This window comes from Tripterygium wilfordii, chromosome 6 (genome assembly GCF_013401445.1).
Source record: "Tripterygium wilfordii isolate XIE 37 chromosome 6, ASM1340144v1, whole genome shotgun sequence".
Taxonomy (NCBI): Eukaryota; Viridiplantae; Streptophyta; class Magnoliopsida; order Celastrales; family Celastraceae; genus Tripterygium; species Tripterygium wilfordii.
Genome location: NC_052237.1, coordinates 1194110 through 1218453, shown reverse-complemented (window position 1 = coordinate 1218453; position 24344 = coordinate 1194110). Strand labels below are relative to the sequence as shown.

The 24344-nt window shown below is 39.2% G+C and overlaps 6 protein-coding genes and 1 long non-coding RNA gene across 14 annotated transcripts; 4 read left to right on the top strand and 3 right to left on the bottom strand.

Moving 5' to 3' along the window:
• The first annotated feature begins 216 nt into the window (after positions 1-216).
• On the top strand, positions 217-1541 carry LOC119999845 (peroxidase 65-like). Its single transcript, XM_038847610.1, has one exon. The coding sequence runs from the start codon at positions 372-374 to the stop codon at positions 1353-1355; it is 984 nt and encodes a 327-aa protein (XP_038703538.1). The 5' UTR covers positions 217-371; the 3' UTR covers positions 1356-1541.
• A 195-nt stretch (positions 1542-1736) lies between these two features.
• On the bottom strand, positions 1737-2796 carry LOC119999846 (vegetative cell wall protein gp1-like). The gene is made up of 2 exons (XM_038847611.1): positions 2064-2796; positions 1737-1864 (listed from the first exon to the last, which is right to left on the bottom strand). The coding sequence occupies exon 1, from the start codon at positions 2543-2545 to the stop codon at positions 2066-2068; it is 480 nt and encodes a 159-aa protein (XP_038703539.1). The 5' UTR covers positions 2546-2796; the 3' UTR covers positions 1737-1864; positions 2064-2065.
• A 1522-nt stretch (positions 2797-4318) lies between these two features.
• On the bottom strand, positions 4319-6172 carry LOC119999573. Its single transcript, XR_005468472.1, has 3 exons — positions 6035-6172; positions 5441-5516; positions 4319-4455 (listed from the first exon to the last, which is right to left on the bottom strand). It is a non-coding gene; the product is annotated as an uncharacterized LOC119999573 (long non-coding RNA).
• On the top strand, positions 4598-7331 carry LOC119999571 (beta-amylase-like). Its single transcript, XM_038847223.1, has 7 exons — positions 4598-5015; positions 5096-5494; positions 5636-5800; positions 5894-6157; positions 6234-6443; positions 6619-6858; positions 6967-7331. The coding sequence occupies exons 1-7, from the start codon at positions 4941-4943 to the stop codon at positions 7186-7188; spliced, it is 1575 nt and encodes a 524-aa protein (XP_038703151.1). The 5' UTR covers positions 4598-4940; the 3' UTR covers positions 7189-7331.
• A 535-nt stretch (positions 7332-7866) lies between these two features.
• On the bottom strand, positions 7867-9019 carry LOC119999572 (pentatricopeptide repeat-containing protein At1g71490-like). Of its 3 annotated transcripts, none has more exons than XM_038847228.1 (3): positions 8739-9017; positions 8378-8577; positions 7867-8162 (listed from the first exon to the last, which is right to left on the bottom strand). In XM_038847228.1, the coding sequence occupies exons 1-3, from the start codon at positions 8747-8749 to the stop codon at positions 8110-8112; spliced, it is 264 nt and encodes an 87-aa protein (XP_038703156.1). In that variant the 5' UTR covers positions 8750-9017; the 3' UTR covers positions 7867-8109. The 3 variants fall into 3 exon arrangements, with proteins under 3 accessions (XP_038703156.1, XP_038703155.1, XP_038703152.1); XM_038847227.1 differs by having other exon boundaries at positions 8378-8551; XM_038847224.1 differs by having other exon boundaries at positions 8378-9019.
• A 262-nt stretch (positions 9020-9281) lies between these two features.
• LOC119999756 (agamous-like MADS-box protein AGL66) lies at positions 9282-12595 on the top strand. 6 transcript variants are annotated; one of them, XM_038847488.1, is made up of 13 exons: positions 9282-9431; positions 9516-9558; positions 10242-10472; positions 10709-10903; positions 10984-11037; positions 11151-11169; positions 11265-11326; positions 11466-11472; positions 11577-11638; positions 11786-11885; positions 11964-12014; positions 12102-12160; positions 12265-12595. In XM_038847488.1, the coding sequence occupies exons 3-13, from the start codon at positions 10468-10470 to the stop codon at positions 12392-12394; spliced, it is 744 nt and encodes a 247-aa protein (XP_038703416.1). In that variant the 5' UTR covers positions 9282-9431; positions 9516-9558; positions 10242-10467; the 3' UTR covers positions 12395-12595. The 6 variants fall into 6 exon arrangements, with proteins under 6 accessions (XP_038703416.1, XP_038703420.1, XP_038703418.1 ...); XM_038847492.1 differs by having other exon boundaries at positions 9283-9431; positions 10242-10343; XM_038847490.1 differs by lacking the exon at positions 10242-10472 and having other exon boundaries at positions 9283-9431.
• Positions 12596-13080: 485 nt separating this feature from the next.
• On the top strand, positions 13081-17625 carry LOC119999879 (formin-like protein 3). Its single transcript, XM_038847668.1, has 6 exons — positions 13081-13737; positions 14216-14909; positions 15001-15466; positions 15566-15765; positions 16179-16414; positions 16621-17625. Exons 1-6 carry the CDS (start codon positions 13609-13611, stop codon positions 17482-17484), a joined length of 2589 nt encoding a protein of 862 aa, XP_038703596.1. The 5' UTR covers positions 13081-13608; the 3' UTR covers positions 17485-17625.
• Positions 17626-24344: the final 6719 nt, after the last annotated feature.

Genomic DNA, 24344 nt, shown 5'->3' with positions numbered 1-24344 from the left:
GCATTCAACGCTCAAAAAACAGTTCATAGACTACTAAATCATGCAAAAATAGCAGAATTACAAAACCACATCATGCAGAATTAACAGAATTACAAAATCACGTCAATACTCAACAGACTCCCATGCAAAAATAGATGTACCTAATAACAATAAATCAAAATTTTAAAAAAGAAATCACCAATGAAAAACTATAAGAAACAACTCCCTAAAACCCCTCCCTTCCACACCATTCCATCTCCCATTAGATACTAGCTCCCTTCTCTCTCTTCATCTCCATTTTTCCTCCAAAAGGAATTAAGCTACAGAGCAAGGAAGCAGGGTCGTACGTCTTCTCCCTCAGCGCCTCGGCCTCACTTCCTTCCTCTCCAATCATGGTTTTTCCTGTCCATCTCCTCCTCCTCCTCTTCCTCTCCGTCCCTCTCTCTGAATCCAAGCTCACCGTGGACTACTACAAGACCTCATGCCCAAGCTTCGAGCAGATCATGAGGGAAGCTGTCACAACCAAGCAAATAAACTCTCCCACAACCGCAGCAGCCACACTCCGCACCTTCTTCCACGACTGCATGGTCGAAGGTTGCGACGCTTCGGTTCTAATTTCCTCCAATTCTTTCGACAAAGCTGAGCGTGATGCAGACATCAACCTCTCCCTCCCTGGAGACGCATTCGACGTGGTGCTCCGTGCCAAGACTTCTCTAGAACTCTCCTGCCCTGGGATCGTCTCTTGCGCTGACATTCTGGCACGCGCCACACGTGACCTCATCACAATGGTCGGCGGTCCCTACTACCCCGTTCGCTTGGGACGTAAGGACGGGTTCGTGTCACAAGCCTCGCGTGTCGAAGGTAACCTCCCTAGAGTCAACATGACATTGACACAAATAATCTCTTTATTCAAATCCAAGGGATTCTCAATCCAAGAAATGGTCGCGTTAACCGGCGGACACACGATAGGATTCTCTCACTGCAATGAATTCGCGGACAGGCTATTTCGTTACAGCACAACTACACCAACTGACCCTAACATTCACCCCAAATTCGCAGCGGCATTGAAGAATACTTGCGCAAATTATACCAAGGATACAGCAATGTCGGCGTTCAATGACGTGATGACGCCAGGCAAGTTCGATAATATGTACTATAAGAATTTGCAGAGGGGGTTGGGGCTTTTGTCTATGGATAGTGCTCTGGTTATGGACTCAAGGACTAAGCCGTTCGTAGAGCTTTATGCGAGGGATCAGGCCGCGTTTTTTGCTGATTTTGCTCGTGCAATGGAGAAGGTTAGTATTGTTGGAGTCAAGACTGGGAAGAAAGGAGAGGTGAGGCGCAAGTGCGATGCGTTTAACACTATCAAGACTTGAGAGAGGGATCGAGAGGTGTTTTGGGTTTTCGTGGCTGGGGATTGTAATATATTATCTCTTTTATGAAGAACACAGCATCTCCAGTGACCAAATGAGTAATGACATTTCTAATTTCTGTACAAGACTTAAAAAAACCCCCCTAAAATTACTGTTTGTGGAAGTCAATGTCGAAATGTTCATATAAAAACAGGGTATTTATTATTCTTGTTTAGTTAACAATCACTAAAACAGGGGAATTGAGAACTGGCAGTTTCAATTTTAAATTGTTGAAATGAATATATATATGGTAAATGAAAGAGAAGGAAATCAAACATTAACATTAATTCCCAGCTACCAAACATGACTTCAGGTTCCCATTGCCCCCGGAGAGTAGATAGGCGAAAATCACTCGCTAGTCGGTTCAGCGTAGACAAACCCAGCTCGGGATTTGGTAACGTTGTCAACTGAATTGACATAAATGTTAAATCGAGAACATTAATACAATTCCAGCTACCAATGATCCCGAATTACTGCAAGAACAGTGATCACACGGACAATTCTGTAATTTCGTACATTCTGAATTACAAAATGACAAACAAATTAAAAAAACCAGTCTGATTGTTCCTCACAATGCCCCTCATTCTCTCAAGTATGTACAAACCCAATAGAAAAAGAGAAAACAATAATTGCTTCTAATAAAAAATTGTCAAAATCGTATAAAGAAAGAACCTTTAAGTAATGGGCGACGCATGCACGGGACCTGGAGACACGACCACAGGACCCGGTGGACTGTACGGAGCCGCCGCCCCGGTAAGAGCAGTCCCACCATCCGGAGGTGGAGGAGGCGGCAACGAAGCAGAATTTGGAGGAGGCGGAGCTGGGTTAGTATCAGGTGGAGGTGGACTCAGGCTGGAGCTTGGCGGACTAAATTGGGTCGGGCTAGGTGGGCTTGGTTGGTTGGACACAGGGTCCGGAGTAGGGTTCGGGTTAGGAGGACTGAGCTGGGCCGAACTGGGTGGGTTAGGGCTGGGATTGTCGGGGCTTGGATTAGGGAGGATGAGAGGAGGAGAGTTGCAGTAATCACCAGAGCATTTGTGGGACTTATTGTGAAGGCCGTGGCGCAGGAGCCCGAATCCCAAGACAAGTCCTAGAACCACCACGACTGTGACTATGAAGATGAATATCTTTGTTGCTTTCCCTACATAACACATTTTTCTGTCGTCTCGACGCAGAAGAACAGCTGCAGTACTGACTCTCTAAATGGCAAATCTGATATTTTCTTGCTTCTGTGATTGTACAGCTGGGTTTGTGTTTTGGTTTGGTTTTGAGTTTCTTTCTCATGGTTTCTTGAGGGAATTAGTGGGACTGGGCAGAGTTAAGTGAAGCCACGTGAAGGCCATTCAAAGAGTTTGCTTTTTGTGTGTATTACTATTACCAAAGACTCACGAAATTTGCAAATTTTACAGTCTAGTTTTTGGTAAAATATTGATTCTTGAAGATGGTAATTGAGCATGAAATTGTTGAGGTGTTCCTTTCAAGTAAATTGACATTTTGTAGGCATTGGATACTCTCAGTCACATAACAAAAGTACTAAACCATGATTTACTCCAGGAAAAGAAAAAAACATTAAAATCAAAACCCTACAGTTTATAATCATTTTTGTCATCGTCTCTAACGTGTAGGCCAATGTGAGGAACTGTTTAGTACTGTATCCAGCAAAAGATAATGGGCTCTATTGGTATTTTTCACAGAAAGCTTAAATGGAAATGAGAATCTTAATACATAATTAGTGAGAGAGATAAATTAGGGGATTGAGGGAGAGGCGTTGAATTCTTGAGGAGAATATATCGGGGGACGAGCCTGACCAGCATCTCTGCCATGTCAACCCATTGGGATGGAACTTCCAGCTGGCAGCTGGTATTGAATTAGGGGTCGCTTTTATTTACCCAACTGCCCTTATGTTCCTTAGAATTACGTCGGTGTCAGCGCTTAGGCCCACTATTAGCAGCTAGGCCCAACGGTAACGCAAAACGTAAGCAACAATTCTCGGGCCGCTAAGCCCAGTCTGTTACGGAACTAGGCCCACCAAGGGAGGTGTTCAAGCCTTTGATAATTGGGCTTTGGCTTGGAGATGCTACTCTTCATGGGCCCAAATAGAATCTTCTAAAATCACAATAGAAGCCGAGGCTAAGAAGGTAAATGAAGATCTGAAGACGGGACATTCATAATAGTGTGCACAAGTCTCCCATTTTCCAGTAATTAAAGCCGAGAAAATTCTCATGTGAGAGATCACGAGAGATCCATTTGACACCATTCATTTGATGTAAGTATAGCCCCACGTGTAATGAGGCCCACGAGTAAATGGTATTAGATGGATCTCGCACTGAGAAATGCTCATTAAACCAACCAATACTTGCAACTTTATCACTAAACCACCTTCTTTTTTTAACCTTTTTCTACAAAATACAGAATCATTTATTTTCCTTCAATGTAATTATCGAAGGAAAAAAAAGAAAGAAAGAATATTTAACGTGTCCATTTCTCTCTTGTCAAGCCAAAACCAATAATAATTGTAGAGCAAAATTCTTAATAAAAGGAAAAAAAAAAAAACAGATAGAGACAACGGCTCAGATTATGAAGCTCGAAAGGAACATAATAACCAGACAACTTGAACGATTGTAATTCAATATAGGAGGATATCAGAACAATCCATAACCACTCGTCTGTTCCACAAGAGGACTCCATTAAAGCTCCATTGTAACAAACATCACAAAGTTCAAATCAGAACTTCAAACCAATTAACATAGCAGCTCTGTTCAAATCGAGCATTATTTAGTAACAGTGGAGACTGGAGAGTAAACACCTTTTACCATGACGAGCATTCTATATTCAACACAACATAGTTGGGTAGAAAATATTAAACTTCATCACAGTCAGTTTCTTCAAAAAATGCCATTGAAACTTAGAATTGTCCGAGGAGTAAGACAACGGAGGCAGAGGAGGAAAATACAAGGGGGACATATTTCCACATCTCGTTTTCACAGCAATGTAAGCAGTACTATTCAAGCTGTGAAATCAAACGTAGTTTTCACCACAGAACCTGAGGTAATTCTCTGGACCCCTGCATTAGATATTTCTGCAATAATTCAGCCATGACCCACAAAAGATTCATGATAGACTGATAGTGAGTAGCCTTGCATTGCATGTGCTCATTGGGAATCACTGACTTCCTATCTCTTTATCATCTTGAAGATAAAAGAGAGCCTGCCAAATTATGTCATGTGATCCACACCCCCGAAGACAGTGACAAAAAATGACTCTGATAACCCTGCTCTATAAAATTCAGTCACCCATTTCTTGCATAAGAAAGATGAGGGTATCTTAGCCATAGGGATTTTGGGATTTGGTCCACATTGTAGATTTTTTGCATAAGATAATTAGTTTCTAGAATTATATCTACCCAAAAAAGACCCCCCACAGGTATGGCAGCATTTAAAGAAACACCTTTTTCTTTCTATAAAAGGTAATGAAGCAAACAACTAGCACTATCGTACTTACCAATACTGCCCACGAAAAACTCAAATCTTCTCTCTTACCCCCCTAAAAATGCAGGTTCTTTCAGCAGGGAAGTTCAATGAGAAGATGTTAGCGAACTATGTGCCCATCTATGTTATGCTCCCGGTGAGTCAAAAAGCTTTCTTAAAGACTATTATTTCACGTTTTTTACATAGTATATACTAACATGCAGCTATCAATGTCAGTTGGGAGTTGTTACAGTGGATAATAAGTTTGAAAACGTAGATGTGCTTGAGAAAAACCTAAAGGATCTAAGAGCTGCAGGAATTGATGGGGTGATGGTAGATGTATGGTGGGGAATCATTGAATTCAAAGGCCCTTTGGAGTATGATTGGAGTGCTTATAGGAGTTTGTTTGAACTTGTTCAAAAATGTGGATTAAAAATACAAGCTATAATGTCATTCCACCAATGTGGTGGGAATGTGGGAGATGTGGTTAACGTTCCACTTCCCCAGTGGGTACTTGAAGTTGGAGAAACAAACCCTGATATCTTCTACACAGATAGGGAAGGTAACAGGAACAAGGAGTACCTCACAATTGGAGTTGATAATCAGCCTCTCTTTGGCGGACGAACTGCAGTTGAGGTAAGCTCCAGCGCATTTTTCTCTAGGTCATTCAAAAGAGAGTTTGCCAAGGAGTCAGAATAGACAATCCATAGATGCCACATCTAATGAAAATTTATCTACTTATCAAAAATCTAAAAACGGATTATTTAATTTGTTTAGATATACAGTGACTTCATGAAGAGCTTCAGGGAAAACATGTCAGATTTTTTAGAAGCTGGAGCCATAATAGATATTGAAGTAGGGCTTGGTCCAGCAGGAGAGCTCAGATACCCTTCTTATCCGCAAAGCCTAGGATGGGTTTTTCCTGGCATTGGAGAATTTCAGGTAACTGCATGTTTCAACCATAAGTGAAGCATATTTTTGTTCTTAAGCTACAGTTTTAATTTCCTCAAACATGTTGCTTAATACTTGTTGCAGTGCTATGATGAGTATCTTAAAGCAGATTTCAAAGATGCAGCAATAAGTGCAGGCCAACCAGAATGGGAACTTCCAGATAATGCAGGGGTATACAATGATACACCCGAATCAACAGAGTTCTTCAGATCGAATGGGACATACCTGGCGGAAAAGGGGAAGTTCTTCTTGACTTGGTATTCCAACAAGTTACTGAGTCATGGAGATCAGATCTTAGATGAAGCCAACAAAGCTTTCTTGGGCTGCAAAGTGAAGTTAGCCGCAAAAGTATACGCTACACCTATAACTTTAACTAAAAAGCAATGGCATATGTCTGTCCGTTCACAGTTTCTTCTAATGATAGGTGTCCGGAATACATTGGTGGTACACAGCTGAGAGTCATGCAGCAGAGCTTACTGCAGGATATTACAACCTGAAAGACAGAGATGGCTACAGACCCATTGCAAAGATGTTGTCAAGGCACTATGCAATCTTGAATTTCACTTGTCTTGAGATGAGGGATACAGAGCAAGATGCCAAAGCCAAAAGTGGACCACAAGAGCTTGTTCAGCAGGTAAGTATCATAAAGCATAGCAAGTTTAGATCAGTTATATGCCATCCGTGTGTATGTTAGATGCATTTGGTGTCTGAGAGATGACACAAGGTAGGGATCCAAACATACTGTTTCACCACGAAAACGTGCATTCATGAATAAATATATTGCTGCGATTCTACTTTTGCATGTGCAGGTCTTGAGTGGAGGATGGGGAGAGAACGTTGAAGTTGCAGGAGAGAATGCACTTCCAAGATATGATAGCTACGCCTACAATCAAATCCTTTTGAATGCCAGGCCTAATGGTGTCAATAAATGGGGGCCGCCAAAACTCAGGATGTATGGGGTGACATACCTCCGCTTGTCCGATGATCTGTTACAAGAAGAAAATTTCAATTTATTCAAGATATTTGTGAAGAAAATGCATGCAGATGAAGTAAGGAACTTTAGTCCTTCAAAAATAAGTTATGATGCGTTAAAAGTTATAACAGCAAGTTAAAAGAATTTCCCATTTAACTTACTGGTTTTCAATAATGTTTTCCAGGATTACTGTCCAGACTCCAGCAAGTACAATCATGAACTAGGTTCACTACAACTGTCCAAACCAAAGATTCCAATTGATCATCTTCTGGAAGCAACAAAACCAGTGAAGCCATTCCCATGGGATAAAGAAACAGATATGCCTGTTGACCCCATTACAAGAGGACTTGGTGGCCTCATAGCCAACATCATAAGCGGGATCACTTCTATTTGGAAGAGAAAATAATTTGATGGATAAAAATTTAAAAATCCAAATAATCAAGTTTAAGTAACTGGATATGTGCACTAATAAAATGTTCCCCAGAGCCACTTTAGAACTACTTCAAATATCTGTTTTTCCGAATAAAAGAATCTGCATTTTTCCCTCGAGTGTTCAAATGTACTGTTATAGTTAGGCGAATATTTACTTACCAGTTACCAGTACCAGTAATTGCCACAAGAGGCTATTCCATCTTTAAAATGGTAAAATCTACGAATATCCCACATAATAATTTCTCTATACATGATCTTAGAAATGAATTCAGTTACCGTATGGCAATCCCTGCACACTCGAAGGTTCTTAGTGATCCTAATAATGGTCCCTGAAGCTGTGTTGATATGAGCAAAAGCAATGGCCAATCTTTCACTATGATCCCAAAGAATCTTTTCATTAATCTCATCTTCAACATTATGAAGCACTGGATTTATCTATCCAGGTTCTCTGAATCACTGTTTCAAATCCTCTCCATCTGAGGATGCATTCTATCTCCAACTAATAAAACAGTCATCTGGGAGAATATTGTTGGTTAGCATTTCATCAAAACAGGAAATAGCTTCTCTCCCCGTCCCATGCATCCCATATACTGAAATCACAGCACTCCAAGAAATCAAAAGCAATGGCAATTTGTCAAAACATAATGTGAGCAAGCAAAACTTCAACATTTTGAATACACGTCAGTAAGTGCAGTTCCTACAATAGTGTTTGCACCAAACCGTTTCTTAATAAGAAATGAGTGAACAGACATGCCAAATTGCAAGGCAGTGATCTAATGACAAGCCCCAAGGACAGCTGTGAAAGTTACTTGATCGGTCTCTGCTTTGTCCAAAACCATGAGGTAGAAAAGTCTGAGGCTTTCAAAAGCATCTCCATTCCTCGCATAATCGGAAATCACGGAATTCCATGACACAGTATCTTTAAGTGTTGCCTCTTCAAATAATCTCCTGGCATCAATAATGGAATTACAGTTACAATACATGTCAATAAGAGACTATTTTTTACAACGTAGCCATGAATTGATTTCCCTTGCTTCAGTGCAGCTAGTTTTGCGCAAGCAGACATTAGACCAAGCAAAGTCGTGCCATATGCTGGCAGTCCGGATTTGGCCATGATGCCGAAAACCACCAAAGCCTCTTGTGGGTTACTAATTTTTACATACCCAAAATCATTGTATTCCAAGACGTCAAATCCCTCTCAAGCATTTTATCAAACACTTCCTTGCTGTGACACCATGTCCGCAAACTTCGAGTACATGGCCAGAAGCGAATTACACGCATATATTTCCACTCAAACCCAGTAACCACTATCTCACCATGAAATTTTCTCCCGATTTCTGCAGCCAAAGAATCACCACACGCCCTAAGAACAAAAGGACATGTAAAATTATCTGCCTTTCGTCCAAAAGACAGCATCTTGCGATATAAGACAATAGACATTAAAAGGAACGCAATATAGGCATAGCCTCTGATCATAAAATTCCACAAGAATGAATTCTTCAGCAAAATCCCACCAAAGATTACCTGAGCCGCATTCATTTGGCCGCAATCTAACTGTGTAGAAGGCAACAAGTTTGGTTCTGGCAGAGAGTTCCACAAAAGGTAATGTGGGCATGGAGTTGATTGCCTTGCTTGAGGAATTTCGAATTGATGAGCGATTGCAACAGGGATCCACACTAAGTGAGGGGAGCAGTGGATGCCCTAGACATTGTTCGGTTAAGGGGTCTTGGTAGCGTCGGTGTAGCCGTGTAGGGAGATATTTTGAGGAGAGTTGGGTTGTGAGATTTGAGAAGTTTGAGATAGCGCCATTTTTGAAGGAGAGATTTGAACGCCTGCAATGCTTGAAGAGTAGTGGCAGGTATTTCAGTTGACATACAAAAGTCATACAAAAAAAAAAAAAAACACTAGTCATTAAAAAATTACATGGAAGCTTCTTTTGGGATTACCGGGCATCGAACCACTTACATCTAAGTTAATAGATGTGCGGTCTGCCATTGGGCTACATACCGGGATAGTTACGTTTTGACATGGTATAAAAGATCGAAGAAAACGAGAGACTGAATTCCGGATAATTCCGGAAAATTCAAATAAATTCATCGGCGTTTCTTCCCGTCCCGTCGCTCGTGACCTGATAGTTCTTAACCGTGTAACGATGGCCTCATTCATTGCAAAGCATTTAGGACGAATCGCAGCTCGTGAATTTCGTGTTTTGAACCCGTAGTCATTTTTTAAATATTTAATTTCTTGACGGTCCTTAATGAGGGTTGAGTTCTCCTAATCTTGTTTTTCGTTTTAATGCAGTTCCCATCGAGGATATCCACCTCCGAGTTTGCGCTGATCACTGGTACGCAAGATTACCATAGCATCTATTTATTTTTTGTTGATATTCGTAGGGACCTGCTTTTGATTTGATCCATAAATGGCGGATGAATGTCAGGGGGAAAGAATTCTTGGCATAAACCATTCAACAGCGAACAGATTGTTGTGGTTTTTATCAGAAATTTTGAAAAATCAATTCAATTTCTATACAGAAGGTTGAGATTGCCGATTGAAAGCTGAAAAGAAAAAACTCAAACTACATGTTTTGGCAATCCAATAGGAGTAAAAAGTTCAGATGGAGAAACTTTGATTTGTAAATGTGCACCTTACTGCTTTTGGCTGCCATAGCTTTAAAATTTTTGGTGAGAGGTACATAGTGATAGAGGCATAATGCTTGAAAATTATTGCCAATTCTTGATGTTAAAAACAGATAGATTTAGAAAGAAAAAAAGGGATAGCCGTTGACATTTAGCGCTGAAATAACGGAAAATCAAACTCAGGTTCGCGCCACTGCTTGATTTGGTTCGTGCCAATGAGGGTATCGGGAGTGTCAGGGAGAGTCATATGTGTGCCATTTTTTTTTCTCATGGCTAGTCATGAGTAGAAGATTTGAACTGTTATTACTAAAATATCAACCTCTAGAATGATAGTATGAGTTAACATACTTAAACACTATTGCTAACTTTATTCTTTTTTTTTCCGGAAAAGAGGACATTGATCTTAGGTGGTGAAGTTAACATTTGAGAAGCCAAATGCCTACCTATGGGGTGCAGAGCCACTTGTTTTGCCACTAATATATTTTGTTTGAAGGTTGAATTTCACTATTATGCAACCTTCTGATAGTGAAGGATAAAGTTTCTCTGGTAGATCATTTGATTCAGATGACCTTAAGTCCTTCTATGGCTACAAATCTCTTTCTTTCACCCCACTTCATATGAGGTACAATAGCTGCCAAATCTAAGAACTGCTTTTTTTGGTATGAAATAAATATGAAATTATTTTAAGGTTTTATAGCATTTAATTCAAGAATATCAACAACTTTCCCAGAAAGTCTTCAATGAAAATCAATCCTCCAGTGATTCTCTCTAGCAAATTTGGACAATTGGCATTTTGGTAAGACTTCTTATCCCCCTTTGCATGTCCTGAAAATTCAGTCTGTTGCTCCATGTCTTCAGAGAAATAGCCATGGGTCGCAAGAAGCTCCCGATGAAGAAAATTGATGATCATTCGGGTCGTGTGATACGGTACTCAAAGCGTAGAGATGGGATGGTCAAGAAGGCCTCTGAATTGTCAATCTTATGTGATGCAGATATTGGCCTGTTGATGTTTTCTCCTACTGGTAGATTAACCAGTTTTGCTAGCAATGGAAGGTTGTTTTTTGATCATGATCTGTATGTTTGTTATCTAAGCGTGTGTAAACTGATGATGCTTTTCAATATGGTTCTTCTAGGATTGAGGATCTCTTTCTTCGTTACATTGGGTGTCCTACTGATTTACGAGGAGGGTATGTTTGATTTTATCTGTGTATATTTCTTCTTATTTAAATCAATGCATACTTCTGTTGTTTAGTGCTTAGTGCTTAGAAGCTACTAACTGGTTTTTGTTTTGCTCTTAAAGATGTGTTGAAAATGAAGAGGTAAACACCAAACTCTCTCTCTGTCTTTCTCAATGTTGATAAATCTGTGTATATCTTATATCCTGATAAATTTCTGTATGTATTTGTGATTTCAGTATTTGATCCAGAGGCTCATGCATTTGAACTGTGAAGACAAAATTCTGGACAAGATATCGAAGTTTGTTTCTTTCTTTCCCCCTCTGCTGCCATAGCAGCTCAGACAGACTTATTTGTGCTTTTTTATTCTGATTGATTTTCTTCTGATTACCATTTTTTAATTGGGATGGTTCGCTGCTTGTCGATGGCATGTCCACCAGGATGAAGGTAATGTTTGATGAATGTTCCTAAAGGAATTCTTGCAAGAAAAGCTTAGGATATGTAACATGGTTCCCCATAAGTAAACTAGGTGATCTCTGTTTGGGTCATAGGATCTTGAAGAAGAGCTACAAGAGCTAAACCAGCAAAAACTCAAGGCACAAGAAAAGATGAGGTCAACATTTTCATTTTTTTCCTTGTGTAAATATTTCTTATTTTCTGCTAGATTGAACTTAAAATTTGGATTTAGATGCCCAGAATATTATCATTGATCTGATAGCTCATGAAAATAGAAACATTTGATGTTATTCTTCGATCACAGGTCTTATAATCTGGATGCAGATAGCATCACCTCATTTCATGATGTCCAGGCACTCAAGCAAACCCTTGTTAAGGCTATTCAACGTGTAGAACAACTAAAAGTGAGCACATTTATACTCCCCTCTATTCGTTACTTCATCTTACTGAAGTCCTTACTTAACCAACTTTCTCATTGACAGGAAAAATTGCTCAATGCTGCCGAAGCTCCACAAGAGCATGAGACTATTAAGGTACTAGCTAGAAAAAAACAATTACTACTAGTAATTGGAATTTGTTTTGAACGTGTTGCTGCATTTGGAATGTTTCAAAACGTGCAGGTACTGCACAACAATGTCAAATATGCAGATATAGGTGTTGCAAATGCTAGCAGTTTGAGGTATTGGCCTCGAAATCTTCTTTAACATTTGAGTTTTTTGGGTTGATTGGATGAACAATGAGTGCTGTTTAGTGTTAGTGAATCATGCTGCTGTCTATGTGTAGGAATTCATCGAGAGTTGAAGTTCGGAATGAAGATGCATCCCCGCTGATTGGTCCTCACTTAAGCATTGACTTCTTAAAAGAACAAAAGCACTGGAACCTCCAAAGTTGGGGCTACACATCAATGACTTAACATCTAAAAGCCCAAGTGCTCCTGCGGGACTTTTATGCTGAAGATACCTGTAGAAAGAAAAGACTGAAGGAAGGCCTGTGACTTCTTTAGTAATTTGCTATGAAAAACCGAATATGTTGTTATATGGAAATTGCTACTGCCTACCTGAGTTTATGTAAACCTTGCCTTTGTCATATATTGTGAAGAATTTTAGTTTTTTCAGAGGATTGTCAGTAATCCTGATTATTACTACAATACACCTCTTGTTTGAGAAGTTAAAGCTGTGGATTTCGTCATAAATGTCCATTAGAGTCTCACTTAGTTACTCTTTTTTGTCAATTTGTTCTCTTCTGTGATCTCTTTTTTCCTTCACCTCCCACTCTTTCCAGGGACAATTTGCGGTTGTCAAAAAAAAAAAAGTTGCTTTACAATTAAAATGATATGAAAATGGGATCAGGAATAAATTTTTAGTTAATTAATTATCGAAATTTAAATCACTTATTAATTTTACCGTACTTTTTTTTAATTTAATGAATTTTCAATATTTAAAAAAAAAAGAAAAAGAAAGGAGGAAATGACAAGATTTTAGTTGGATAGGGCCAGGCCCATGATCAGGCCCAGTAATAATAGGATTAGGCATCCAAAGAAATATATATAAAATGCTGATTATGTGAAAATTTCCAATTGTGTTGTTGGGACACCACTCCACAGAAACAGATAAAACAAACGATTTCACGGGTGTCCCACATTGTTCTCCTCACGTCTTCCTGTCTCTCTTTCATCCCCAGAAAAACAAGCAATTTTCGAATGATCCCTCTGAAATATCTTACATACAATTTCGAATAAATACATTTTTTTATCCCTACTGTGAATTTTTTTTCGAAATATGATTTGTATTTGATACAATTGGATCATAGCTTGGCGTTCAACATTCACTGTGTTTCACGTCGTCTGGGTTTAGATTCTGAACCCAACCTTCAACATATTACATTGTTGTTGTCGGGAATTCATCGTCACGTTTTAGTCTCGAATTTCTGATTGGATTGGATTGAGAGACGTCAAAAAGAGGAGGAAAATTGTTGGGTCATTCTCAAACTGGGAGTGGCATTGGCATTTTGTTCTTTAGAGAAGAAAAAATTACATTACCTTGAAAACTGGGTAGTTACATGTTTGGGCGATTTCTTGATATCCGATGAAATGAGAAGAATAAGACGCGTAGAGGGTTTTTCGAAGACATGGAATTGAAAAGAATTGGTTTTGCCACTGTTTTCGTGATTCTCCTTTGTGCGTTGGCTACAGGGCGTGCAGAAGGCAACAGGAGAACGTTAATGCGCCAGGGGTCCCCTGAGACGAATACAAACATGGTATGGTTTTCCATTCACCCCCTTACATGTTTCCTTTTCATCGGCATTATTGATATTTGCAGAATTTCAATTGCTAAAGCTTTAGATTCATGTGCATTTTTTCAATAATTGTGGATAGTGTTCTTTTTCTAAAGAGAAATTGATGTTAATATGGTGTAAGAAGCGTTGGCAGCTGGGATGCAGAAATGTTGGTTAAAAATAGCCCCCAAAGAGACAAAAAAATTTAAGCTTTGAGTTGTTGAAGGTGGGTTGTGCAGCTTATAGGTATATGATTTGGATAGAAAAGAATGTCCGCCTGATAAATGCTTCCATGATATGATAAATGAACCAGCTTTAGAGATGGCAGCAGGAACAATGAACAAAGTGATCGTTTCATAATTCTTTTTATTTTGATAATAAAATAGTTTCACAACTGCGGACCGTTGCAAATTGTGTTAAACGATTACCACTGAAATTTATCAGGACATTCTAATGACAGGCAGAGCAGGAATGGGTCCATTGCAGGAAAGAAATGAGGGGCAAGAAGGGAACTCATGGAGATCTTAATCTCTATTTTCTTAAAGAAGCTACCGGTGACTGGTTTCCAAGAAGGAAAATACAAAGAGCTGTCAGTGTTTTGCCTCCCCAAATGAAAGAAAGAGTTGTCGATTGCTTGAAAGAGAAAATTCTTCTCTTTGACGTTTCTCGTCAAGAGGCTGTGTATAGGCACTGTTTTATCAAGTGTATTGAGTTGATTTTTGATTGTTCAAGTGTTCCTAGAAGATATCTTGCTGGTGAGTCTCGTCATCAGATAGCTCCAACTCGTTCACCAACTCAAGCTCCAATCATTTCTGTGGCAGCATCAAATCATGATCCATCACCTGCGAGTTCCAAATCTCCAAATAAACAACCATTTCATTTCTCACCAGAAGGAGAAAATATTGTAATAGATTCACCCCCACCTCATGCAGCTCGGAAACATTCACCACCTATGCCACCTGTGAATCCAAATCATTCAAAGAAAAATTATGACAATATTGAGTCGGAAACTATTGTTGCTGTTGTTGTAACTGCAGCAGGGACATTTCTTATCGTTGCATTGATCTGTTGCTGCATTAGGGGGAGAAGCAACAAAGTTGGCCCTAGAGGACGAAGAGATGACCGGCCTCTTCTGAGCTTAAGTGATTACTCAGGCATGCATTTCTTGTAGTTTCATATTGTCTATGACTCATCACAATCATCATTTTTAATCATTTCACATGTAAAATCTGTTTGATCTTCCAGGTTCATCCCAGAAGTCCCTAAGTTTAGGAAGCTCCAGTAAAGAACTTGGCTTAAATTCAATTAGTGGAAAGACTACTTTTATTAGTGACCTTTCCGTAAAGACTGAGAATCATGATTCCTCACTGCCTGTGGTACCATCATCAGAGACTGCTTCAGTTCTTCATCTAAAACCTCCCCCTGGACAATCAGCCCCTCCACCTCCCGGGCCACCGCCTCCGCCACCTGCTCCCCGTCCACCTCCACCAAAAGCTCGCCTTCCACCTGTCCCCCCAAAAGGCATGCCTGGCAAAGGTCAGCCTTCCCCTCTTGGGCCACACCGTCAAGGAAGCAGTGGTTCTGCTCAGGGAGAAGATGATATTGAATCAGGGTCACAGAAGGCAAAGTTGAAGCCATTCTTCTGGGATAAGGTTCTAGCAAATCCTGATCAATCAATGGTCTGGCACGAAATCAAAGCTGGGTCTTTCCAGTAAGACAAAAAAATCTACCTTGAGTTTAGCCTCTCTTTTTTTGTGAATAATATTTTAACCCCCGTACTGAACCGAAAATCATGCTACAAATTTTACAGGTTCAACGAAGAGTTGATAGAGACTCTATTCGGTTATAATGCAGACAGAGGCAAAAATGACCGCAAGAGAGAGTCGTCATCTCAAGACCATTCAATCCAGTATATTAAGATTATCGACCCCAGAAAAGCACAAAATCTGTCCATTCTTCTAAAAGCACTGGGTGTGACTACTGAAGAAGTTATTGATGCACTTCAAGAAGGTAATCCCCTCTCTCTTTATCTTCCATTGTCATAAGCCAGTATGCAATTAGGGATGCAATATCACTTGTTCACAACCCCAGGAGTTTAGTTGGATGATACACTCCGTAGCCATCAGCCAATGGCTGTCCTGAGGGGAATATGTTGAAGACTAACCTAACACATTGAGGAATTAGTGGAAAAATAACTTCACAAAAGAAGCTTTGAATAACTGAATGAGTCTTCCGCTGGGATGGTCCAAATAATGTGGCCCTACCTTGGATAGTTATATGCTCTAAAAAATGAAGGGGACTTTACCTTTTTTGTGCAGCTCAAGATGTAAAACTGTATCATTTCGCTGGCATACGATAGAGCTCGAGTAATTCTGGATTTTGTTGGTAGTTAACTTGGCATCTGTTTGTTATTTTGAATACAGGTAACGAGCTTCCAGTGGAGCTTCTCCAAACTCTATTGAAAATGGCTCCAACACAAGAAGAGGAACTAAAACTTAGGTTATTTGCTGGAGATGTTTCTCAACTTGGTCCAGCAGAGCGGTTCCTCAAAGTTTTGGTTGAAATCCCATTTGCTTTCAAAAGAGTAGAGTCATTGCTGTTTATGTGTTCACTTCCTGAGGAAGTTTCTATTCTCAAAGAATCCTATGAAACTCTCGAGGTGAGACATTGAACATGCAGATTGATTTACTCAATGCTGAATAAATTGTAGATTTATCCTCCTAGGATGAGGTCTGGGCCTCTGATGGCAGCTTGATGGTTTATGAAATGGTTGAATCTATTTCTGATGGCCTCTATTTCAAGTTATTTTAGAGAAGTCGGACCATATTCTTCGTTAGTTTGTAATTATTCTTTTTTTTTTTACAGGTAGCTTGCAACAAACTTAGAAACAACAGGCTTTTCCTGAAGCTATTAGAAGCCGTTCTTAAAACAGGCAACCGCATGAATGATGGCACCTATCGTGGTGGTGCACAGGCATTTAAGCTTGACACACTATTGAAACTCTCTGATGTAAAGGGAATTGATGGTAAAACTACACTCTTGCACTTTGTAGTTCAGGAGATCATCCGTTCTGAAGGCATTAAGGCCATCCGCAAAGCAAAAGCCAGCTCCAGCTTCTCCAGTGTGAGGACAGAGGACTTTGTCGATGATTCTTCCCCTGAATCAGCAGAACGCTATCGCTGCCTTGGTCTTGAGGTGGTTTCGGGTTTAAGCACCGAGCTCGAAGATGTCAAAAAGGCAGCAGCTATAGATCTTGATGTCACAGCAGCTACAGTGTCAAAACTTAAAAAATCACTGATAAAAACCAGAGAATTCCTGGACATAGAGAAGACGAATTCAGAAGAAGATAGCGAATTCCACCGTGCGCTTGTTAGTTTCGTGGAAAGGACAGAGTTTGATATCTCATGGCTATCAGAAGAAGAAAAGAGGATAACGAGTCTGGTCAAGAGCACTGCGGACTACTTCCACGGACATGCAGGAAAGGATGAAGGTTTGCGTTTGTTCACAATTGTACGTGAATTCTTGACGATGGTGGATAAGATATGTAAAGAGGTTAAAGACGACGCAACGGCAAAGCCAATGAGAGCTTTTAGGAAAGAGGCTCTCTCAACATCAGCATCTGCAACAGCTTCTCCAGATAATCGTCCACCGCCCTCAGATTTTCGTCATCGCATTGCAGACAGGCGGATGGATTACTCAAGTTCAGATGATGAGGTCACATCTCCTTAACTTTTATTTGAAATAGGAGCACCGAACATTTGACTCTGAAAAATACAGCTTTTTCTTTTTACGGGGTAAAGGAAAGAGTCTCTTGTACATCGCATTGCATATTGTAGATTTCATTGTAGTCCATGTAGTGATTGATTTCCTTGGGAGTTATCCTACAATGCTTTTTGTAAAAATGCAACTTGTGATAATTGGAAGCGCATACGAAATGAACATCATATTTGGGTGGGCGCGTAATGCCTCACTTAAACTTCAAAATTATTGTGGGCTGGGCCATGGGTAACCCAGTAACATTTGACAGGATTATCAGTTGGGTCCAAAGTCCACAAAAAAAACCCAGCTCGCTAAGCCCTTAGGTGAGCCCACGGAAGCCCCAAATCAACCTAGGTTACCAGCGTATCAAGGTTGGTTAACGGTCAACGGGTCAAAGATGTGAGATTTCAACTGTCACCACCTGTAAGGAGTTTTAGACAAGTTTCCTTTGAACTCGACACCTGAATGCCAGTATGGCTCGTAATAACCTCTTTTCAGGGGCATACGATGACTCTTTTGTCATATGAGCCGTTAATTTACCTACTAAAATATCGCCCGTCTCTATCCATGATCCCAACGCCACAATTCCATTTTTGTCTAAATTTCAGAGTAAATGAGGTTCTACATGCGTTAGTAATGGTAATCCTTTCGGAACCTTGACTTGTCACATGAGCTTGAATTTCATATTTCCGTATGTGAAAAGAAGTATAAATATCTTCATAAAGTTTCAAGTCGAGCCGTTGGAGCCAACACACTCCAGCACCAGCTATAGGTATGCCTTCGTTTATTTGTTCCACGCATTAAACGCTCAAAAAAGACAGTTCATAAATCATGCAAAAATAGCATAATTACAAAACCACATCATGCAGAATTACCCATGGAAGCTGCTTTTTCTATCTTACAACTGGTGATTTGTTTGCCTTTCAATCGGTGATTATTTGAAACATTTGGTTTAATCTGTTCATGGTTTGTCAAGTCTCACAAATTAAAATTAACAACAAAAAAACATAAATGAAACACTGAAATTATGTCAAGTCTCACAAATTAAAATGAGCAGCCGTCTTTGTTTGTTTAGCGGAAAGAAGTAACGGAGTATGCACTGTGGAAGAAAGAAGTAATGGAGTCTACATAGTGCATTTCGTCCGTCAAATAATCGAGAGAACGTATATATTTGTCATATTATATACTTAATTGTAATTTTATATTTTATGCTTTTGTAAATATATAAAACATGTTTTACAAGAGTAAAAGTCCTTATATGACTATTTATTAAATTAACGTGTGAAAATAATTAATAAAAAACATGAAATAGTTCCAACAAATCTGCATTGGTTCTCATTTGAACTGCGTCATCTATCCTAATGACATAAGTTTTGTTTCAAACCATGCTTGGAATAAAATAAGTTTGTCCGCTAATATGTCTTTGGTAATCCACATCTCAATGGCATGCGTCGACAAGCCTATTGAACTAGACATGTGATTGAGACTTGAGAATCCTCCCAGCACAAACACAACAATACAATTGTTTGGGCACGCTCTAACATTGAGCTCATAGCCCATCGTGTGTGCCCTCCAATTGGGGCCGTTGATGTCAAAAACGATAAAACTCTCATCTCTCTTCTTTTAAGTCCTCATGTCATTATACGAGATTCTGCCTGTTAGGTGGAGCGGATCCGCTGGCTAAGTACCAACGGATCCGCTGCAGGAAAAGAAACTCTTTTCATAGCAGGAGGTTAAACGCTTCCCTTCTTTTTTTTTTGTTTTTTAATGATGTGACCCCACATCATGATTAGATGTTATTATTTTTTAATAATGTGGGTCTTACAAATGATAACATTTATTAATATTTACAACATTAATTTCTTTTACTCTTTTATTAATATTTAAAATATTAATTTCAGTTTTGATATAAAAACAATTTATAATTAATTTTAATAATAAATTATATTTATTATCTTAAATATAATTTTAATACTTAAAATTATTTTTAACAGTTTTAATACTATAAAATATTTTAACAGTTTTAATACTTAAAATAAAGAAATATTAATATTTTATTAATTAATAATTAAAATATTTATTAATTAATACTTTAAATTAATTTTAATAAGAATTATATTTATTAGATTAATTTTAATACAAGAATAAAAAACTAATATTATTTCAATAGTTTTTCCGTTAGCATTAACTTTTAATTCACCAAACACCTCACAGCATATTTTACAGTTTTAAGCTCAGCATTTTTTCTACAGCATTTTTGCTAACATTGAAAATTAAACTATCCGCTCTACCAAACAGAACCAATTACCTTTCCTTGAAAAGAAGATGATCCAGCCACACCTTCCACTACGGCTACCAAAATACCCAACAAACATTAAGTCTTGAGGTGGGCACGAGATAGGATATGAACGATGGTGGAGAACGAAAAGAGATTGTGGTTGCATATACATTTACTTTGATTGAAAATCGGAGGGAATTGTGAGGATTGGATTTTAGAAAGATGGAAGGACAGTTGAGGGAAAAGCAAGGGGAATAAATATTCTCGCATGTCAAACTTTGCAGTGGTTTCCATGAAATAGAAGAGAGGGTTCTTGTGTACTCTCTTGAGTGTTGAAAGTCATAGAAACAACCTTTCTGCTTGGGGGTAAGTGATGCAGTGCGCTAGTCATTATCTTATCCCACATCGGGTAGGTGGAAGCAAGTGAAGTGCTTTATATGGGTGGACAATCCTCAACTTTGTAAGCCGATTTTCAAGGGGTGAGTTAGGCCCACTCCATGTTAACGGTGTGGGTGCATGTGGGTCCACGGGGTGGGGTGCAAGTCGATTTTCAAGGGGTGAGTTAGGCCCACTCCATGCTAACTGTGTGGGTGCATGTGGGTCCACGGGGTGGGGTGCCACACGTGGGACACGTGTTCTTTGGGGAGAGAGGGAATTGATGCAATGCGCTTGTCATTTCCTTATCCCACTTCGGATAGGTGGGAGCAAGTGAAGTGTTTTATATGGGTAGGCAATCCTCAACCTTGTAGGCCGGTTTTCAAGGGGTGAGTTAGGCCCACTCCATCATTTGGTAGATGGAGTGGGCCTAACTCACCCCTTGAAAACCGACTTGCAAGGTTGAGGATTGCCCACCCATATAAAGCACTTCACTTACTCTCACCTATCCGATGTGGGATAAGGGAATGACCAACGCACTCTATACATTTACCCGACAGTCTTTTGCCCTATCATGATTCAAATTTTTGGGTTTGTCTAATTTGCATAAATTTTTGGGTGGGAATGAAGGTGAGTCCTCCGGCGTTTCAGGGAAGGAAGGGATAGTGGGAGAGGGAGAGGGCGAGTTGCCGCCAGTGCCGGAGGAGGAATTTGCTTCTGATGAGCACTCAGGTTTGTGGCTTTAAACTCTAAACTGTCTTCAATTGATACTTCTTGCCTTTTTTTATTCTTTATAATTATGTTAATGATGTGCCACATTGGCTAGTTTTTCTTTTTTTTCTATATTACGGTTTTGATTCGTGGTGTTAGTATTGTTATTTAAATTTGAAGTTCACTCTCCACTTATTTCATTTCATTTATATTCCTATTGTAGGAGATTATTAAGACTTGCGGAGCGAAGAAGTTTCGAGGATGTTATGATCTTGTTGGATGGCAGATTTATGACTAGTAAATAAGATTGGTTGTAGCTGCATTTGCTGCTCTTTGTTTTTTCAGTGCTGGTTGACATTTCTCTAAGTGTGTGTCAATTCCTTGACATACCCCGTACTTTATCCTATTTTAACTTCGTTAATCTTGTTGGAAAAGATACTCTTAGGGTCTGTTTGGTATCAATTTTGTTTTTTTGTTTTTTGTTTTAGTTTTCAAAAAATAGAAAATAAAAACAAAAAATATTGTTTGTTTGTATTTTCTGTTTTGGTTTTTATGAAAACCAAAAACAGGTTTTCAAAATTTTTGAAAACAAGAAAAAAAGGTTTTTAAAAGTTTTGGAAACAGAATTAGTTACACTTATTATAGATTGCACTTTCTTTAAGATTTCAGATTGCAAATTGCATAGAGATATGAAGACAATGATAAAATATACTTTGGGTTATTGTTTTAATTCTTATCTTTTTTTTTCTTTCTGCTGATGTTTTCAAAATTATAAAAAATATAGTGGTGTGGATATATTCCATTATTATGAAAATAAAAGCATAAACATACTCTTTTTTTTTCAGTTTTATGCTTTCAGTTTTTGTTTTCAGTTTTAAGTGTTCAACCAAACAAATTTCAATTTTATGTTTTATGTTTTTGTTTTTTATTTTTGTTTTCAAAATCTTTGGAAGTGATACCAAACACAACCTAACAAAACATTGTTTGACATGCTAACCTCAGGTGGGTCATCAGATAGTATAAGTGTCTTTAGTTGAGATAAATAGTTTAGAAGCGGGTATGACTTGATCGTCGAAGCCTCTACGACTGGCACCCCCCAATCTGGTTCAAGTGTTTGTCTGAGTATCTCTAGTGATGGGTCGAAGAGTTTGGGTTTCTAACTTTATATGAAAGCGTGGATTGACCTCGAAAGTTGTGTTGTCCACTTGTACCCTATTGGATGGGACTACGTGGTGTAAGAGTATGAAAGTCAAGTATCTCGATGGTGTCAGGGTTGATAGACAAAAAGTAGGATAAGGATGTTTGGACATATGAAGTGACTATGACAAGTGTCGATCGGGGTATGGATAGTATTGTGGGCTACAATTTAATGCATGGATAATTGTATGGTAGAAGGTCATAATTGGGGATCTGTACCTGTCATGTCCACGAATTGTAGGTATGAACAGGATTGGATAATGCTTTCTTGGGGAATGATCATACAATGAGTTGGCGTTTAGGTGTCCCAACGTCTTTGCTATGGCGGCGCCATCGTGCGGGCGCTAATACAATAAAGACACTTCGAGACATAGTTCATGTCTAAGGGAAAGTTATTGTGAATACACTAAAACAAGTATAAAGGAAGATATTAGCCGTTAGAGTCAGAGATGGTGTCAGACATGCTTTGTGTTAGGGCTGTGCACGGTCCGGTTAATCGGACCGTGGAGGCCAAACCGTAACCGATCCGGAAATTACGGATTTGTATTTTCTGAAACCAAAACCAATCCAAAACCATCAAAACCCATTACTACGGTTAACCGACTAACCGGTTTTGTTTCGGTCCGGTTATGGTTTTTTGTAAAATATCCATTTTGTAAACAAATCTTAAAACAAAAATCTCGAAATGATATATATTATATTAATATTTCATAGTTAATCACTTAATCTAATGGTACATAGCATTAGTAATTATATATTATATATCAATGGTCCATATTTAAAGACAATATAGTATTAAATATTATATATTATAGATACCGGTCCGGTCCGGTTAACCGGTGGTTACAAAAATTCCAAACCATATCCGGACCAACTTAACTCGGTTGGTTTCGGTTTTTGAAACCGTTTGACCAAACTCGGTCAACTAACCAATCCAAACCGGACCGACCGGTCCGGTTACCGGTTTTGGTCCGGTTTTCGGTTTCATTTGCACAGCCCTACTTTGTGTGACGGTACTGTCACTAGACAATGCCTCGAAGGTTGCACGTGGGCCTCAGAGTAGGCCTTAGTGTGGGTCTAAATGTATTGGTTAGGCCCGTGGACTTGGGTAGTCCAGCTTGGGTTTGTCGTTATCTGACCCAGTGGGGCCACATGATTTTTGGTAACTACAATTGTCCCCCACTCTCTAAGTATAAAGACGACTTCATCTTGGAGAGTAGTTCGCGGTGTGTTCCTGCATAAAACAAGAGATGGTTAAGTAAAAGTAACTTGAAAAGGCATGTATAACATAGATAGCCTGAAGAGGCGTATGCAGGATATGTAGCTTGAAGAGGCGTATATAATATGTAGCCTGGAGAGGCGTGTATAATGAGGCACAACTTCGTTTATTTAAAGTCGGCAAGGCACAACTTCGTTTGTTTGAAGTTGGCAGGGCATAACTTCATTTATTTGAAATTTAATGTGCACAACTTCGTTTGTTTGAAGCTGCAATATGCACAACTTCGTTTGTTTGAACCTTTGTATAACCTGAGTAGGCGTTAGCATAGGAGCTATTAGCATGGTGCTAGTATAGAAGTACAACTTCGTTTGTTTGAAGTCGACTGTGCATAACTTTGTTTGTTTGGTGTGGTACCTCTTAGGACTCTCCCTTCTTGCACATGCAGTCATAGCCTTCGATCATTATCGGTTAATTCAACCATACCAACCGGAACTTCCTCCATCCATACAATAAATCCAGGCTCCTGGAGGATAACTTTGCTAATCTATGGGCCACTGCATTAAAATTTATGCTCACATGTAACACTGACGACTCAGTAAAATGGGACAATAATCGTTTGATCTCCAAGATAACTGAATACCAAGCCATAAACTGCACCTCCCCGCCTCTGATGGTGTTTACGATTATTGAAGAATCTCCTTCCAACACAATGTTTCGAAACCCCAAATTCAAAGATAAAACAGACTGCTTGAAGGGCAACTTTTGCTTCAGCCAAGGTAGGATCCAATAATACCCTTCTCGCGAAAGTACTCGACGCCATAACATCACCTTTACCATCTCGAAAAACACCACCAAAACCAGACAGACCTCCTTCATGTGAATTGATTGCTGCATCCCAATTGACTTTGATAAACATAATATTTGCGACTCGTTAATCTTGTTGGAAACACACCACTTCATACTTCATCACAGGAGAACTTTATATATAATAGAAATAGAAATATCTGTTCAGCATTAGGCTTTATTGAAGGAACAGCTAGAAAATATTGT